Raw genomic sequence first — 16,896 nt, forward strand, 5'->3', positions numbered from 1 at the left:
GGGGCTGTGAGAGTTTCACTGGTTTAAAAATACACAGAGGAAGCTAGCGAGAGGGCGCGAGAAAGGGGAAGGGGAGGTGAGGGAGGCATCCCAGCACTGATGTCCAGAGCTTCGAGTGGCCACTCGCCTTTCGGCCAGGGGCTCTGCACGGCTTGCCAAGATGACGGAGGGGACCAAGAAGGCCAGCAAGAAGTTCAGTGAGTGTGGGGTGCCGTTTGCACCGTCCTTCATCCCTCTGTCTGTCTGTCCGTCTCAGCCTCTCTGCATCTGCTTCTTCCCACTCTATCTCGTTTCTGTTTCTCTTTCTGTCCATCTCTGGCTCTCTCTGGAGGACTCTGAGAGTTTCCATGGTGCCGTCTCTCCATCCCTCTGGCCTGATCTCTCTCTCCATCTCTGTTTCTGTCTGGTCTGTCTCTGTCGCTATTCCTCTGTCTCTCCACCTGACTGTCAGTCTCTCCATTCGTTTGTGTGTCCTCTGGCTCCCTGTGACCTCTGGGCTGTGCCAGGGAAGACCTCCACGCATTCCATTGCCTGCCTCTGTGCTGGTTCACACGGAGGTCTCAGGTTGGGAGATGCTGGGGCTGGGGCGGGGGGAGGGGTGCGTGCCATGGGTTAATGTCCCATGACCCCACCAGCAGTGACGCTGGGACCCAGAGCATCTAAATGAGGGGCCACACCCACCCATCACTCTTCTTTCCCAGGTTGCTGATTCCTTCCTGGTCCCAGCAAACTTCAGCTCCCTCTGATTCTTTTAAGATTTAGATACGGATTTAGCTGTGCTGGGTCTTAGTTACGGCACTCGGGATCTTCAATCTTCATTGTGGCATGCAAGATCTTTTTAGTTACAGCATGTGGGATTTAGTTCGCTGACCAGGGATCGAATCCCAGGCCCCCTGTATTGAGAGCACAGAGTCTTAGCCACCGGACCACAGGGAAGGCCCCCTCTGATGCTTTGGACCTGACAGCACATGAGGGGAGTGCACAGGGCAAAGATTATGACTGTATTCCACAGACAAAAGACCCAGAGACTTGCCTGAGGTCATATAGGGCTACAGAGCAGGGCTGTCTCACGTCCCTGGACCCTGGACTTCAGTTTCCCTCCCTGCCCCACTACTGCTTCCTCCAGACCCCGGGTGCCCAGGAGACAAAACAAGTGGTACAGAGAAAGGAGGCGATTCGCTCGTTGGCATAGCTTTCTAAGAGCAGAGCCTCAGCATCTGCTGATGGCGCTTGTCAGGAGGCAGAGGCTATAACTGAGGGTGGGGTGGGGGGTGGGCAGGCCTGGGAGGAAAGCCCCAGAGCACTGATCCCAGCACTCCAGCGCTGCGGGCCCTCGGCCAGGCTCCGCTTGGCTTTTTGACCCTGGGCAAATTCCTTCCCCTCTCTGGGCCTCAGTTTCCTCTCCGTCAAATGGGGCCATCCCACCTATGTTCCACCGTGGTCGTGAGGATCTGAGGAGGTGGAGGATGCCAAGGAAGTGGGAAATGCCAGGGTGTTTTCGTTTTTGCTTATGGAGGGGCCGTAGTGAAGTCCGGCAGATGGCGGTGGCTAGGAGGAGGGGCAGTCCCACAGCTGGGAGCAGGCAGGAGGGCGCTCAGGCGCACCCCTGCGGAAACGAGGAGATGGTATCACCCGAGCACTGCCGCCTGAGTCCCCACCAGGGCTCAGCTGACAGGAAGGAGAGAACTGCGGGGAGTGGGACCCTCAGGGACCCGACAGCCCCCTTCTCATTTCATCCGCACCTCAGGGGCACCTCAGAGCCTCGTTCAAACACCCACATCACGACCCCCGCCCCGACCCTGACACGCACGTCACACACACACACACACACACACACACACACACATATGTGCTCTCAGCTATGTGACTTTGGGCAGGTCATGTCACCGCTCTGAACTTCAGTTTCTTCATCTGGAAAATGGGGGATTAAACTTGTGCCATGGGGTTGTGCTGAGAATTCAGGGAAGTAATTAATGAAGGTGGCATGTTTGACAAATGCAAAGGCATTCATTGTGATCGTCATCACCATCTTTCTTCATTACTTCTGACTGCTATGAAGCATGTTATTTACATGCAGAGTTCATGGCTTTCTTCAATTCTTCCATTGCTCAGAGGGCAGTGGTCCCCAACCTTTTTGGTCCCCAACCAGGGACCAATTTCGTGGAAGACAGTATTTCCACCATCTGGGGATGGTGGGGGGGATGGTTTGGGGATGATTCAGGTGCATTAGACTTATTGTGCACTTTATTTCTAGTCTAATGCTGTTGCTGATCTGCCAGGAGGTACTGGTCAACAGCCCAGAGGTTGCCCCCACCCCCGCCATGGGGGACGGATACTATAGTCTCTATCTTACTGATGTGGATGAATGGGGCTCAGAGAGGTCAAATGACTTGCCTAAGGTCACAAAGCTAGGATGTGGAATTGAAAGGCTACGGGATCCCAGTGGTGCCATAATATACCATAACTCTTAGAGGGGGTGTCAGTGAAGCTCCCAACCCTCCATGAACCCTCAGTGAGTGGAACTGCACAAATGTTTCATTGCTTTTATTATTACTGCTGGCGATGTCATTAACTCCTTTTCCTCCCCTCCCCCCTTCCAGAGTTCTTCAAGTTCAAGGGGTTTGGGAGTCTCTCCAACCTTCCGCGGTCCTTTACTCTGAGACGATCTTTGGCCCCCAACAGTATCCGGCCCCAGGTGGAGGCTGACACCTTCGATGCCACACAGGATGACATGGTGACAGTCCCCAAGAGCCCCCCGGCCTATGCCCGCTCCAGCGACATGTACAGCCACATGGGCACCATGCCTCGCCCCAGCATCAAGAAGGCTCAGGGCAAACAGGCCACCCAGAAGGCCCAGGAAGTTGGCCCTGAGCCCCAGGTGGTACCCCGAAGCCTGCCTGACCCTCCAGGCTTGGAGGCAGCTGAGAAGGTGGTGCCAGGGACCATTGCCTCCAGGGAGGACACCCCAACAGTGGGACCCAACCCTTCAGCAGTGGAAGTGGACCCCACAAGAAAACCTGAGGATGCCAGGCCAGACACAGAAGAAGGGCGAGACCCCAAGAATGTGCCCTCAGAAAGGTAGGTGCCCATCAGGGGAGGGTGAGGGCAGAACCTGCGGGGATGGCATGTCCAGCCTCCTGTCAACAGAGTCTGGAGAGGACCGCCCAACACACACATCTGTAGAAAGAAAACAGAATACACACACGCACACACACCCCCTACACATTAACTAAGTGCTTACTATAAACCAGGCTTCCCTAGTGGCTCAGATGGTAAAGAATCTTCCTGCAATGCAGGAGACTCAGGTTTGATCTCTGGGTCGGGAAGATCCTCTGGAGAAGGGAATGGCAACCCACTCCAGTATTCTTGACTGGAGAATCTCATGGACAGAGGAGCCTGGTGGGCTATATATAGTCCATGGAGTCACAAAGAGTCAGACACAACTCGCAACTAACACTTTTACTTCACTTTTCACTACTATAGACCAGGCTCTGTACTTAGCCCTTCACATGTAATTAATTCTCAGAAAAAAAAAAAAATCCAGGGAGAGGATACTGTTATTTCCATACCACGGATGAGGAAACTGAGATTCAGAGAAGAAATGCCGTCTGCCCCTGTCAGATTGCACATCTAGCAAATGACGAAATTAGGACTTGACCTAAGACCCACCTGACTCCAGCGCCCTAGGCAGCCTCCAGCATGAGCCCTCAGCACTGGGCCCAGCCCAACCACTGGATCCCTGCCCTGGGCCCCCACCTCTGAATCTCCGCCTTTAATTCTGCTGGACAACATTGCTCCCCTAGGTCTGGTAAAGCGTTTGCTACCTAACTTGGGTACAGGGTGTGTTGAATTGTTGCAAAAATACAAATAGTGATGTGACCATAGCCCTCAGTTAGTAAGTACCTGTTTTACTAGGTGTCAAAACAAATGTTACTCACTGAAAATTCTGTAAAAGATTATATCAATACTATAACCTGCCCCGCCCCCATCTTACAGCTAGGGAGCCTGAGACTCAGCCAAGGTTGCAGGGGTGGGATTTGAGCAGGAATCTGCCTGTCTCCAGTGGCTGCACACTCATCCATCACATGGTACCCACCACATTCTAAGCCCTACAGCCCTTGGGAGACCCCTCAGCCCCAACCAAAGACATCTTTGTCTTTCCAACTCTCAGAGACTTTGTCTAAACCACACTGGTTATTATAGATGTACTTACTGAAATAAAGAGGGAAAAAGAAAATCTGAGAAAAATTAAACTCTAGGGTTTGTTTTGGAACCTCTCTTGAGTGATTTTGCCCTGAGACACCAAGCACAGCTTCTGTGCGCTGGGATAATTGGTCCTTCAGTGGGGAGGAGGAGAACCTTATAGAGCTGCAGAGTGAATCCAGACCAGACTGCCTCTTACTGACCTTGGACAAGTCTGTTCCCTTCTCGGAGCCTCGCTTTTCTCATCTGACAAATGCGCACAACGATACCACCTACCTTGTAGGGCTGTGTTGAGAATTCAAGAATAACGTACTCGTAAAAATCTTAGCACAGTGCCTGGCACACAACAAACAACGCAATAAATGGGAAGTGCCTACATTTATGATTTAAAGAACGAATGCTTTCTCACCATCTTTACCTACTCCAGGCTGCCTTCTCTTGCCATCCTCTTAAATTCTGCCTCATTCGGGTGTGCAACAAGGATTGTATGTAGGGGTCCAGTGCGGGTCGGGGAGCGTTGTGAGGTAACCCAAAGCCTGAGGTTTGCGGAAGCGGGGCTGGCGGGGCGCAGGGGCGTGTCTGGGAGGCGTGGCCTTTCCATGCTGCTCGGGGACTGTTGGGGAAGCTGGCGTTGGAGAGGGGCGGGGCGAGGCGGAGGCGTGTGCTGGGGGCGTGGCCTTCCCATCCTCCCCGACCCTGACGGACAAGGAGAGGCGAAGGGCGTGTCCGGGGCGGGGCACGTCCTTCCCAGAGGGCGGAGTAGACGGTGGAGAACGCCGAGGGAGGGCGGAGGGGGCGTGTCAGAGGCGTAGCCTCAGGCCAGGCTCCGCCCCTGGAGTCCTGCTGTGAGCTCCACAGCTCCGTAGCCTGAGAAAGGCGGGAGCCTTGGAAACAGGAGGTCCCCGGGTTGCTGGCGGCGACGGCAGGGAACCATGACTGCAGTGGGCCGGAGGTGCCCCGCACTGGGATCCAGAGGGTGAGTGACCGAGCTGGGACCAAGGAGGGCCACCGCCTGGGACCGGGAGTTGGCTGTGGGGGAAATCTGTGCCCCTGGGGCAGCTGACAAACCTGGGTGCGAGTTTAGCATCTGGCACTTTTAAACTTTCTTTTGGTGCAACTCTGACCCCGCTTCAGGCTGAGCATCTGCTGGTCACAACAGTCCCAGAAGAGAGACACTATCACTATCCCTAGTTTACAGATAAGGAAAGAGGTTTACTTGCCCAGTTTGACACAACTAATGAAAGTCAGAACTAGCGTTCAACTCCACCTTCCCGGATCAGACCCCTCAGCAGGTCTTGAGACACCTTTAGAATGCCAGGTCTAGGAGCCAGCCATCCTCCCCTGTGGGCAGAGATAGTCCTGGCAGTGCCTTGGGGTATCAGGCCTGGCTTAGAGCTGACAGAGGAAATAGGGGGACTCTCCCTTCCTGCCCCTGATCACCTGGGATGTCCCGGGGTCCTGAGGAGGGTGGATTAGCAGATCGGATTGAGCCTCTTCTTGGTGCCCTGGGACCCAGTGTCCCACCTGCCTTAGGCCAAGTAGAAGGTGAGGAACTGTTGAACATTTCTTCTAAGAGCCTGTGAAGCTCAACTCTTTGCCAGAGACAGGAGAGCTGCTTTGCAGGTGTGATCTCAGGCTTGTCCTGCCCTGCTCTGGGCGTCCATATCTCCAGCAGCCAAGATAGGTCTGGGATGGTCTCTGAGGATCCGTCCAGTTTGGGGATGAGGGCGTTTGAGAACTGCCACTGAGTAAGACCAGGGGCCTCGTTCCTGAGTGTCCCAAGGGGGGTCATCCCTGTGGCTGTTCAGCCTAAGCTGGGGGAGATGTGTCCCTCCCCTACCCCCTAGGAAGCAGGGTGCACCTGGAGCAGAAGGAAGGAAGGGGAAGAGGTGAGGCTGCAGGAGTTTCCTGGTGCCCTGTACTCTGCTGAGATCATGGAGGATGAGAGGAAGGAGGGAGGAGGGGCCAACGACACAGGCAATGAAGGGCCTTTAGCTCCCAAAAAGGAGAGTGCGCCGCCCAGCCTGCCCCCAGCCCCCGTCCCCTCAGCTGCCTGCAGGGAAACAGTGACTCTAGAGAGTCCTGACACTCAACCCTTCAGTTCATGCTGTAGAGGAGGAAGCGGCTGCTTAGAGAGGGAAGGGAGGTCCCCCAAAGCCCCACACTATAGCCACACCCACACCCAGGAATGGTCAGGCCAGGGTCCCACCAGAGGCTGGCCCTGCCTGGAATACTCAGTGGGTCCCCTCTACCACATGGGCCCTGTGAGGTGGAGCCTCTATTTGCTGCATTATACCAGTGAGGAGACTGAGATTCAGAGAGAAAAAGGGACTTTCCTGGGGTCACAGAGAGATTAGAACCAAGGTTTGATTCCAACCTGACCAGCTCCCAAGCCCAAACTCTTAACCACTAGGCCATGTATCACCTGCTGTAAATAAAAATCTCAGAGCTGTCTCTCTCATTACTTCAAATGGCTTCCCATAACCCTGGAAAGGCGGTAACAGGAGCCCATTTTACAGATGAAGACATCAAGGTTTTGTGAGGTTAACAACTTGCTCGAGATGAGACAATGGAGCTGGAACTTCATTCATTTTAATAGTTACCAAGATGTAGCTATGCCCTAGACACCCCTGTAGATTCTGGGGAGAGAGCCGTGAGCATAGCAGACAAAACCCTACTCTCATGGAGCCCCCATTCCAGGGTGGGGGAGACAGACGATAAACCAGATAACGAGTTATCTGGTCGGCTAGAAGAGAAAAGCACTAGAGAGGAAGATTTAAATCAAGTAGGGTAACTGGTCTTGGGGTAGTGGCTAAAAGTTATCCAGGGAAAAATTCTCAGTGAGAAACCGATATTTGAGCAAAGGAGATGAGGGAATAGACCCCCCTACCCTCCCTTTTTTTTTACTTGAAATATAGTCGATGTACAATATTATGTTAGTCTCAGGCATCCTGGGAACAGACCCTCTTGATGGCTAGGGAAGGGTATACTAGGTCAAAGGAACAGTAACTACAAAGGCCCTGAGGTGGGAGCATACTTGGCGTGTTGGCGGAGCAGCAGAAAGCAAGCTGGGGGCTGGGGAGAGGAGGGGTGGAAATGAGGCCAGAGAGGAAATGGGTTCAGATAAGCAAGGCCTGGAAGGCCCAGCAAGGACCTGGCTTTGACTGTAAACGAGATGGCAGCCGTCGCTGGCCTTGAGCAGAGGACGGCCCCACTCTGACTTACGTTTGACAAGCACCTCTCCTTTGAGGAAGATTGGCCCGAGTCTTACTCTTTTCTGAGGTGTCTCACTGGAGCATCCTTCCCTTCCTCCCAGAGACCCAGGCCCCTCTGCTCTCACTCTCAGGGCCATTCAGCAGGAAACTTGAGACTTGGAGAAGGTAGCGCCCCATAGGAGAGCCAGGGGCACCCTGAGCTGCCCGCGCCGGGCACTGAGAATAAGCCAAGACGCTCCCCCCACCCCCATTTCCTTTTGGAATGTTGATTCTGGCCCAAGAATTCCCAACACTCCCCCGAGTCCCACGACCCTCTCGGCCCTGCAAAGTGACGTCAGTTGCTGGGCATCTGGTAGTGATTACCCACCAGGGGAGGGGGCTGTGGTGGGCCCAGCCTGTTCGGTCTCCTCAGGCTCTGGGCGGCTGGTCCTTGTCTTCCGAAGGGGCCCAGCTGCTCCTGGCTCTCATTTCCTGTGGAGACTTTCTCACAGCCCTCGAGACCCCCAGACGCCTCGGGCTGTGGGAATTGGGCTGGCTTGGGATAGACGGACGGTTCCCCCATCCCCAGCTGGAGCCACATCCCCTCAAACCCTCAGGGGACCCTGTTTACAGAATGCTGGATGCTCGGGGCGTGAGAGCTGGGGAGGACAGGGAGGGGTGCGGGGGGTGGGATACACCAGCTGCTCAGAGGCCCGCTTGACTGTCTTTATAACGTTGAGAGACCCCCTCCCCTCTCTGACCCTCAGTTTCCCCATCTGCTTCTCCAAAAACAGCACCTGTTTCACAGGGTCATTGTGAAGAGTAGACAGAGTAGAGCATTTTTCCTAGACATGGCCTGAAGAAATGCCAGAATACGGGATGCGCGGGCTACCAGCACGACTGTGTAGAGGAGAGGAGACTGGGGCCCGACGAGAGCGACTCACGCAGCGCCATGCAGCCTCTTTCACCCCAGCTCGGTGCCCTCTCCCGAGCCCCCAGTGTCCTCTTTCTGCTCATGCCCACTCCATGTCCTCTTCCTGATGTCAATTTGGGGCTCCTGGTCTGGTCGAAATATTGGTTTTCGTCGCTTTCCCCTCCCCAGTGTCTCCCTGTCTCCATCCGGGGGCTCCCCAGTGTCTTCCTGTCTCCATCCAGGGGCATCCCCATCTCTAGGAGAGCCTGCCTAGGGCAAGGAGAAAAGCAGAACCAACGTGAGTCTCCTCTGAGTAGCCGTGTGCCCTGCTGTGAAGCGAGGCTTCCACACAGGACCTCAGTCAGCGCTCAGCACTTGCTTTCCCCATTAGCCCTTGGCCAGCAGCTGTTGAGTCCCAGCAACTCCTGGGACCCAGACCCCCCAGCTCTGCCCTGGGAAGAGTGGCCACTGATCTGGCCTCTCCCCACAGGTCTGGCGCCCTCCCTGAGCTCTGCCAGGGAGCTCACCCCTGTCCAGAAGACTGAGGGCACAGGATGGGGGAGGGGAGCAAGGCTGTCTCCAGGACAGTGGTGGCTCCTTGTTCAGGAGAGGGGGTGGGGCAGGGGCTAACGTCAACGGCCTTCCTGACAGGGAATCCCAAAGGCCCACGGCTGGGTGTCCCCAAAGAGATGGGGGTTTCCACCCCCAGCTCTGTCTGCTCAGAGCCTTGAAGGACTAAGGAGCACAGAGCAGGGCTGTTGCTCTGCTCGGGTGAGTGAAGAAGGGAGAGAATCTCTCTAGCCCCCAAGAAAGGCAGGATGGGAGCTCTCTGGGGTCAGGGTGGGGTGGCAGAGGGAGGAGCCTCAGGGGGCTCCCTGGGGTTAAGGGGTTAAGGAACCTTGTACCTTTTCTTCTCATAGGATGCTTGCAGCCACTCTATGAAGACACTTAAAATATGCCCATTTCACAGATGGGGAAGTCGAAGCTCACAGAGGGGAGGGCGGGGGGATGCTGAGAAGCAGGAGGCAGAGGCTGGGAAGTGTCCACTAAAGGCCATATGACCATGCCCCGGGAGCAAACTGGGGGACAGATAGAGGGCAGGAAGACCCCATGGCTCTGCAGGGCAAGGCTACCCGTGGCGAGGAAGGGCCAAGGTGGAAGAGGACAGCAGCCTCTTCTCCAGAGTCCCTGTGGGAGCCTCACCCTTTCTCTCAGGCCAGGATGGAGACCCTGAAGGTAAAGCTTGGACTGAAACCTGCGTTGGGGAAATAAAGGGTAATGGACTGTAATTGCAGGTCATTAATTCAATTAATTAAGCTAATGTATGCAATAAGTGGTATCAGTTATTAGAACAAATCAGCTAATACAGGCAATTAAAGGGGTTGGTTATTTAAATAATTGATGCAGCTGATTAATGGAACTGATTTAGCTCAATTGTCACTATTATTTATTAATTGATTTCACCACTAATATTAGAGGGGAAATGCCTTTGAAATCCATAAAATAAGAAATTAATTAATGAATTAATTAACGGAGCTGAGTTTTTAAACATGGAAACTTCGATTCCTGGATTTAGTCATTACAAAAGGAGGGAGAACATTCTAGAAATCTCCAAGCAAACTGAGATCTGCAGGCTGAATAGAAATTCCTCTGACTCTAAGGGAGAGAATTCCTCTGGGCAGAAGGTATATCATGTGCAAAGGTCCTGAGGCTGGAGGCAGTAGTGCTCTTTGGAGGAAGGCTGAGGTCGGAGTGCCTGGAGGACCCTGAGGAAGAGTGGAGGGGTGGCTGGCAGGGGCCTGGTCACAGAGGGCCCACCAACCAGAACTAGAGCTTGTCCTCAGGACTTCAGGGACTGCTGTGACATTCGTTCATTCAAAAACATCTTCATGGGGTTCCTGGCACCATTCCAGGAAGAACCCAGCCCCTACCCTGTGGAGCTGATGTTCTGATGAGAGGAGACAGCACAGGGCAAGTCAGATGAAGCCCTACAGAGAACAATGAAGCAGGCGGGGAGGTGGGGAGCCTTGAGTGGGCTCCCTTCACTTCCAGGTGGGCAGCCAGGGAAGTCCTTACTGAGAAGGGGACGCTTCAGTAAAGACCTGAAGGAGGGAAGGGCAGGAGCTCAGTGGATATCTGGAGGGAAAGTATTCTAGCAGAGCAGTCAGGAAGTGCAAAGGCCCTGAGGTCGGGACAAAAGGCAGTGAGAAGCTCAGCTTGGCTGCGGTAGCATGAATGAGGGGAGTGTTGTTGGAGAGTGACGGGAGAGGTGGTGAGGAGCCAGTGTGCAGAGGCTATTATGAGGACTTCAGCTCTTATTCTGAGTGAAACTAGGGGCCACTCTAGTGGGTTGGAGCCGAGGAAAGGTGTGATCTGATTCATTTTAACAGGACTGCTCTGGCTGCTGGGGTGAGAACAAGTCACAGGGGCACAGATGCAGGCAGGGAGGCAGTGGCGAGGTGGTGGCCATAGTCTGGGCAGATGATGGCCATGGGTGGTAAGCAGACATGGTCACTTTAGGTCTTAGAAATCCTGGAGTGTTGCAGAGGGGCAGGGAGGGGCCATGGCGAGTTCCCGGGCCTGGGCCTTGACCCGAGCACCCAACTGGCTCTGGCCACCTGATATCCCTGGGGCGGGCACCCCCTCCCCAAGACTCTGCTCCTGCCCAGCTCCTGAGGGGAAGTGGACAGGAAGCAGGAAGAAATGCTGGGGCAATCCCAGTGTCCTGGCCAGTCTGTTCCCAACAGAGGGAGGATTTCCGGGCCTGAATGGCCGGAAATGCTGGGACAGGACACCTCACCCAGGAAGAGCAGGGAGGTGAGCAAGGGGAGGGGTCCCTACTTTACCCCACCCCACCTTGGCTGGACAGAGAGAACTCACATGGCTTTTGGAGCCTGCAGGGGCCGGGTTGCAGCTTGAGGGACGATAGTTAGAGATCAGGAAGGACTTTGCAGGAAGGAGGGACAGCCCCAGGGACTCTAGAATGTCCAAACAGGGAGGACTGTTAGCCAGCATCCCAAAGAGGAGCCCCTGCCCCAGGAGCTAGGGGGAACCCTACATGAAATCACACCCTGGAAACACACCTCACCCACAGTTTTTATTTTGTCTCGTTTGTAGCTCAGCTTTTTCAGTTTGCAACTTATTTTGTTAGATTTATCACATTTCAGTTTAAATTTGGGGCTTCTCTATTTGGGGAAGTTTGACCTCCCTCCCTAGTTTGCAGATGGGAATATTGAGGCTTGTGTCAGCCAGAGAACCAGGGTCCAGCCTGACAGAATTAATAATAATAATAGTGATGAATACTGGTTGAGGGTACACTCTTTATACATTTCTTAGGCAATAAATGTGGGCTTCTCCGGTGGCTCAGCAGTAAAGAATCTGCCTGCAATGCAAGAGACACAGGAGATAAAGGTTCAGTTCCAGGGTTGGGAAGATCCTCTGGAGGAGGGCATGGCAACACACTGCAGTATTCTTGTTTGGAAAATCCCATGGGCAGGAGGAGCCTGGTGGGCTATGGTTCACGGGGTCGCAGAGAGTCAGACACGACCGAAGCGACTGAGTACCCGTGCACGCATAGTTGCTTTACAATGTTTTTATATTAGTTTCTGCTGTACAATGAAGTCAATCAGCTATGTATATACATATATCCCCTCCCTCTTGGACCTCCCCCCCACCCCCACCATCCCTTCTAGATCATCGCAGAGCACTGAGCTGAGCTCCTTGTGCTATACAGCAGGTCCTCACTAGTGCATGCGTGCTCGGTCGTATGTGACTCTATGCCACCATATGGACTGTAACCCACCAGGCTCTTCTGTCCTTGGGATTCTCCAAGCAAGAATACTGGAGTGGGTTGCTGTACCCTCCTTCAGGAGATCTTCCCGACCCAGGAATTGAACCCAGGTCTTCTGCATTGTAGGCAGATTTTTTACCCACTGAGCCGCTGTGGGTCCTCACTAGCAGCAGGAAACAACTCTCAAGCTCCTGCTGTGTGCTGGCGGCTCAGCAGTGAACGAGACAAAGTCAGTGCCCTGGTGGAGATGGCGGGTACCTGGAGTCAACAAATAAATGGAAAGTGATTGTTTCGGGTAGAGACTGAGGAAAATAAAACAGGGTTGAGGACAGAGAGCGAAGGACAAGGGACAGTTCTAGGCACGGTGGTCAGGGAAGGCTTGGGGACATTAAGCAAAGCCCTAAATAAAGTAGGGGGAGGAGCAAGCTATGTGATAATCTGAAAGAAGAACTTTCCAGGCAAAAAAACAGCAAGTGCAAAGGCCCAGTGGCCTGGAGCAGAATGAGGAAAGCAGACGTATTTTGGGGGTGGGAATTCATGAGATGGGCAGTTGGGTCACCACGGGGCCTTGTAGGCTGGGGCAAATATAAGCCTGTTTATGCTTGTTTTTCTGGCATAAAAATGGCTTCTCTTTACTCTCACAAAGGAAGTCTTGGTTTAGATGATAAATTATGTGGCTGGCTGTTTGCAGGCCATGGAGTAGGGTTTAGATTTCATTCCTTGAGAGATGGAAGGGTTGGGGGGTTGTTTTGGTTTTGCTTCATTTTAAATTAGATGAGATTGCATTAAAAAATAAATTTATGCTTATTTAATTGGCTGTACCAGGTCTTAGTTGCTAGTTGCAGCACCATCTTGGTAGTTTTTTTTATTGCAGCATGCAGGATCACGTGGGGTCTTTAGTTATAGCATGCGGGATCTAGTTCCCTGGCCAGGAATCGAACCCAGGAGCCCTGCCTTGGGCTTCTGGAGTCTTACCCACTGGATCATCAGGGAAGTCCCAGGGTGGGAAGTGTTTGTGCACAGTGGCCTGCCTAGCTTTTTACCCGAGCGCCACCAGGGCAGCGGAGGGGAGGCTGACCGAGGGCTGTGAGGGCAGACCCGGCAGGTGGCAAGAAGTCTGCTGTGTGCTCCAGGAGGACAGAGAAGGCGTCCCAGATGGGGCTGGGTTGACATACAGAGAGAAGTGGTCAGGACCTATTCTGGAAAGAGACCCACAGGATTTCCTGATGGATTGGGCGTGGACTATGAGTGAGAGAGGAAGCACAGAGGACCACAGGGTTTTTGGCCAAACAAAGCAACACAAAGCATGAAGCTGACATCTACTGAGATGGGAAGCGGATGTGGAGAGCAAGGGCATGGGGGATTGGGTGGGGCGGGGGATCTGTAGTCCTGCTTTGGATACAAAAGTCAAGTTCAGACATCTGAGAAGAGATGCTAAGGAGGCAGTTGGGTTTCTGAGTCTCGTTTTGAAGGGGAAGTCCAGGCTGCATCAGAGAAGGGAGGGCATTTAAGGCCAAGGATTGGGGATGTGGCTCATGGAGGTCCTCATCAGGAAGGGTGATATTTATTTGGGAGGAACAAATAAATATGTGTTTACTTGGGAACAATAGCCACCCCTGGCCTCTGACTTCTCCAGGCTCCATCCAGGCCACCCTTGAGGGGAGGGGAATCACTTTCACAGCCAGTTGTCACCAGCAACGACAAGGTGATGTGCCGCTGGGTGGGTCCCTCTGATGAGGGGATGAGGGTAGAGCTGGAGGGGAGGAGGTTGAGGCCCAGCCTGGGGCCACCAATGTGCGGAGTCAGGGAAGAGGTGGAGAGTGAACATCGGGGGACCACAGTGTCCTAAAGGTGAGTCAAGACAGCAAGCAGGCGCTATGTTAAGCATGTGACATTCATCAGCTCCCAGAGGCCCCGAGACAACCCGATGAAACACAGGCTCAGAGAGGTGAAGGGACCTGCCCAGGGTCACACAGCTGGAGAGTGGAGAAGTAGCCCAGCCTGCCAATTCCAGCCAGTGCTATCACCCGTATGCTCAGTCCTGCAGGCGCTCAGTGCTGGCACCAGGCAGGTGGGCAGAAGCTGGCGGCTGAGGATCCAGGCAGGGCTGGGAGCCACTCACTTCTCTTCTCTCCTTCCAGGGCCACTGCAGAGCCGGAGGCTGGCGGGGACTATGTGAAGGTAAGAGGGGCTGGGCAGGGGACACTGAGGGGGCCCAGAGCCAGTTCCAGGAAGGGCAGAGTCCTTTTCTGGCCTCATTAGAAGTCAGACCTCACCCACTGTTCTCAGAAGGAGAAGGTCTAGGGGTCAGGGCAGCCTAAGGGGTCTGCTTTCGCTCCAAGCATCTTCTTCCCAGGCCTGCCATCATTCTTTCCTGGCCTCAACCTCAGGACTTCCCAATGTTTGTTCCCGCCAGACCCCATCCAGCCACCAGCTGGACAGGGCCCCAGGGGTGCCCCCATGGGAAGACGGGCTGTAATCCCACTTGGTCTCTGAGCTGGAACTGGGAAGGGGGAGCAGGAAAGGATGACTCAGTTCTTCATCACAGATAACACAGTCGCCTTGATCAGAAACTTAACTTGTCCTGAGCACAGGAAATGTTGAAAATGCAGTTTTGAAATAATAATGATAACAACCATAATACGATGGAACATTTTGAGTGCCTACTGTGTGCAGAGTCCTGTGCTGGCTGCTGGCACTGAAAGGGAGTCAGCTCTGAGCTATTTATATGAATGAGGTCTTTGATTTCTCCCCTCATCATTGGGCCTTCTTGTGCACGTGTATGGATGGGAAACTTGAGGCCCAGAGAAGTGCAGTGACTTGCCCACAGCTGCACAGCTACTGCAGGGCTGAACTGGGATTGCTGTCAAAGTTTATTTGCTCCCAAGACCATGGACAGAGCTCTTGGCCTTCCTCATCCAGGAGTACCACCCTGAGCTAGGTCCTCTCTCTGAGTATGGAGCACGGGGCAAGGAGCACCAGGCCCTGTGTTTCAAGGGCTCCTGGCCCATGTGGGATCAAAGGAGAACCACTCAATGGTCTGGGCTTGTGTTTTGTCATCCAGCACACCCAAATTTTCGAGTCAGACCTTCTACTTATTTGCCACATGACTTTGGGTGTGTGTGTCACCTCTCTGAGCCTCAGTGTTCACCTATGTGCAATGGGGTAACAGTGGTACCTCCAACCCAGGGTTTCTATGGGCTCAATGAATCCATGCCCATTCAGGGGGGTATCTTGTCTGGTTCCTGACCCCAGGGACTTTCCATCACCCATAATACTGCCTGGAAAGCCCTGTGTAAGTGATCAGTAATGAGCACTGTGGGAAGTGCTCAGATTGCTGTCCCTTAACATCAGCAGAAGGCTCGATAAGAAGCCACTGGGGCTGTGGAGGTAGGAGATGACTTTCAGCTCAGGAGCTGGGAATGAGGAGATCAAGGAAGGCTTTCTGGAGGAGGAGGCATTGAAGCCAAGCCATTGCAATTGACCAGGAATATGCACCAACACCCTCTCTCCAAAGAGAAAGCTGGAAAGAAGATAAAGATAAGCAGAGATGGGTGGTGGAATGATCCAGGCAGAGGTAAGAGTGTGGGTGAGGTCAGAAAGTGAGCTGAGTGAGCCCAGGAAATGCAGCCCAGGGCTGCAGCAAGTGGAGCTGGAGCTGCTGCCAGAATTTGGGCCCTGGCTTCTCATCCAGAGCCCTGGCATCACAGTGGGACAGAGGCCTCAGGGAGAACCAGCCCCAAAGCCAGTGGTAGACCACAGAGACATGTATTTCAGCACCTCACAAATCCCAGTTGCAAGGTAATGAGATCCCCATCACCGATGGTAGTGAGATCCCTGTGAGGATTATTAGCTTTGTATTTTTCCTTTAGTTTATGGGGCTGAAAAAATGTAATTAAAAATGCTATAAAAGAAAGAATACCCACACACCAGAACTGATTAAACAGTCCCCTAAAGAATGAACTCAAAGGAATATTAGTTTTAGCTTTAAGCCTCAGAAGAGAATGGAATCAATAGTCAGTTACCCAAAGTCCATTCCTCACCTTACATGCTCAGCTGCCAGAACTCCAGGGTTCTCAGATCATGATGCAAGTACTTTGATTCTAAGGCAAGGATTCTGAAGTTCCAAGACCATAAAATTTTATATCCATGCTCAGAGCGTCAGATGTATTTACAGAAAATAATCAAACATCTGAGAGGTGAACAGAGAGGTGAACTCATCTACCTAAGGTCACACAGCCTGCCACAAGATTTGAACTCCAGGCCTGACTGATGCAGAGTCAGCGATGACTCTCTTTGCACTGAAGAGCCTACGACCAAAGGTCCGGATTCTAAGACACTAAGCTTGAAAACAATAGCAGGCATTTCTTGAGCACTTGCTTAATGTCTGGCAGCTTATATGCATCAGCTCAGCCAATGCTTACCCGAGTTCTGTGAGATCGGCACAGGTATGTTTTCCAGATGAGTAAGTCTGGGCTGCAAGAGAAGGGACTGGTTGGGTGGAGGTGGGGGCACCGCTAGTTGAAGCCAGGCTGATTCCCAAACCCCAGAGCCTTACTGAGTTTTCTTCCCCACCCCCAGTCTGTCAATGACATCTCGCATTTCCCAGAAGAGTGTATGATTCCAAGTCAGAGATGAGAAATCCTGGACTCTGGGAGATTTCCTTAGGCCACAAAGGATTTGGTCAAATGTCTACAGGGATTTTTCCAGCTTTAGACATGGTTTAATTCAAAATCTCTGCCCTCTCCGGGTCAGTAAGGGGAGAGGTGAGTGGGGGAGGCAGGACCACTGCCCCC

General features: G+C 53.3%; 1 protein-coding gene across 2 annotated transcripts in view; it reads left to right on the plus strand.

Annotated features, from left to right (window-relative positions):
* The window catches only part of SH2D3C (SH2 domain containing 3C), a 33,137-nt gene continuing 16,241 nt past the window's right edge, over positions 1 to 16,896 (plus strand). The window contains exons 1-3 of one of the 2 annotated variants that reach the window (XM_010856905.1): positions 1 to 197; positions 2,601 to 3,078; positions 14,242 to 14,281. In XM_010856905.1, coding sequence (XP_010855207.1) covers positions 161 to 197; positions 2,601 to 3,078; positions 14,242 to 14,281 — 555 coding nt within the window. In that variant the 5' untranslated portion in view covers positions 1 to 160. Of the gene's footprint in view, positions 198 to 2,600; positions 3,079 to 3,398; positions 5,180 to 14,241; positions 14,282 to 16,896 lie in introns of those variants that run through there. The other variant, XM_010856906.1, reaches the window with a different exon arrangement.

Source organism: Bison bison, unplaced genomic scaffold (assembly GCF_000754665.1).
Source record: "Bison bison bison isolate TAMUID 2011002044 unplaced genomic scaffold, Bison_UMD1.0 scf7180017864375, whole genome shotgun sequence".
In the NCBI taxonomy this organism is placed as follows: Eukaryota; Metazoa; Chordata; class Mammalia; order Artiodactyla; family Bovidae; genus Bison; species Bison bison.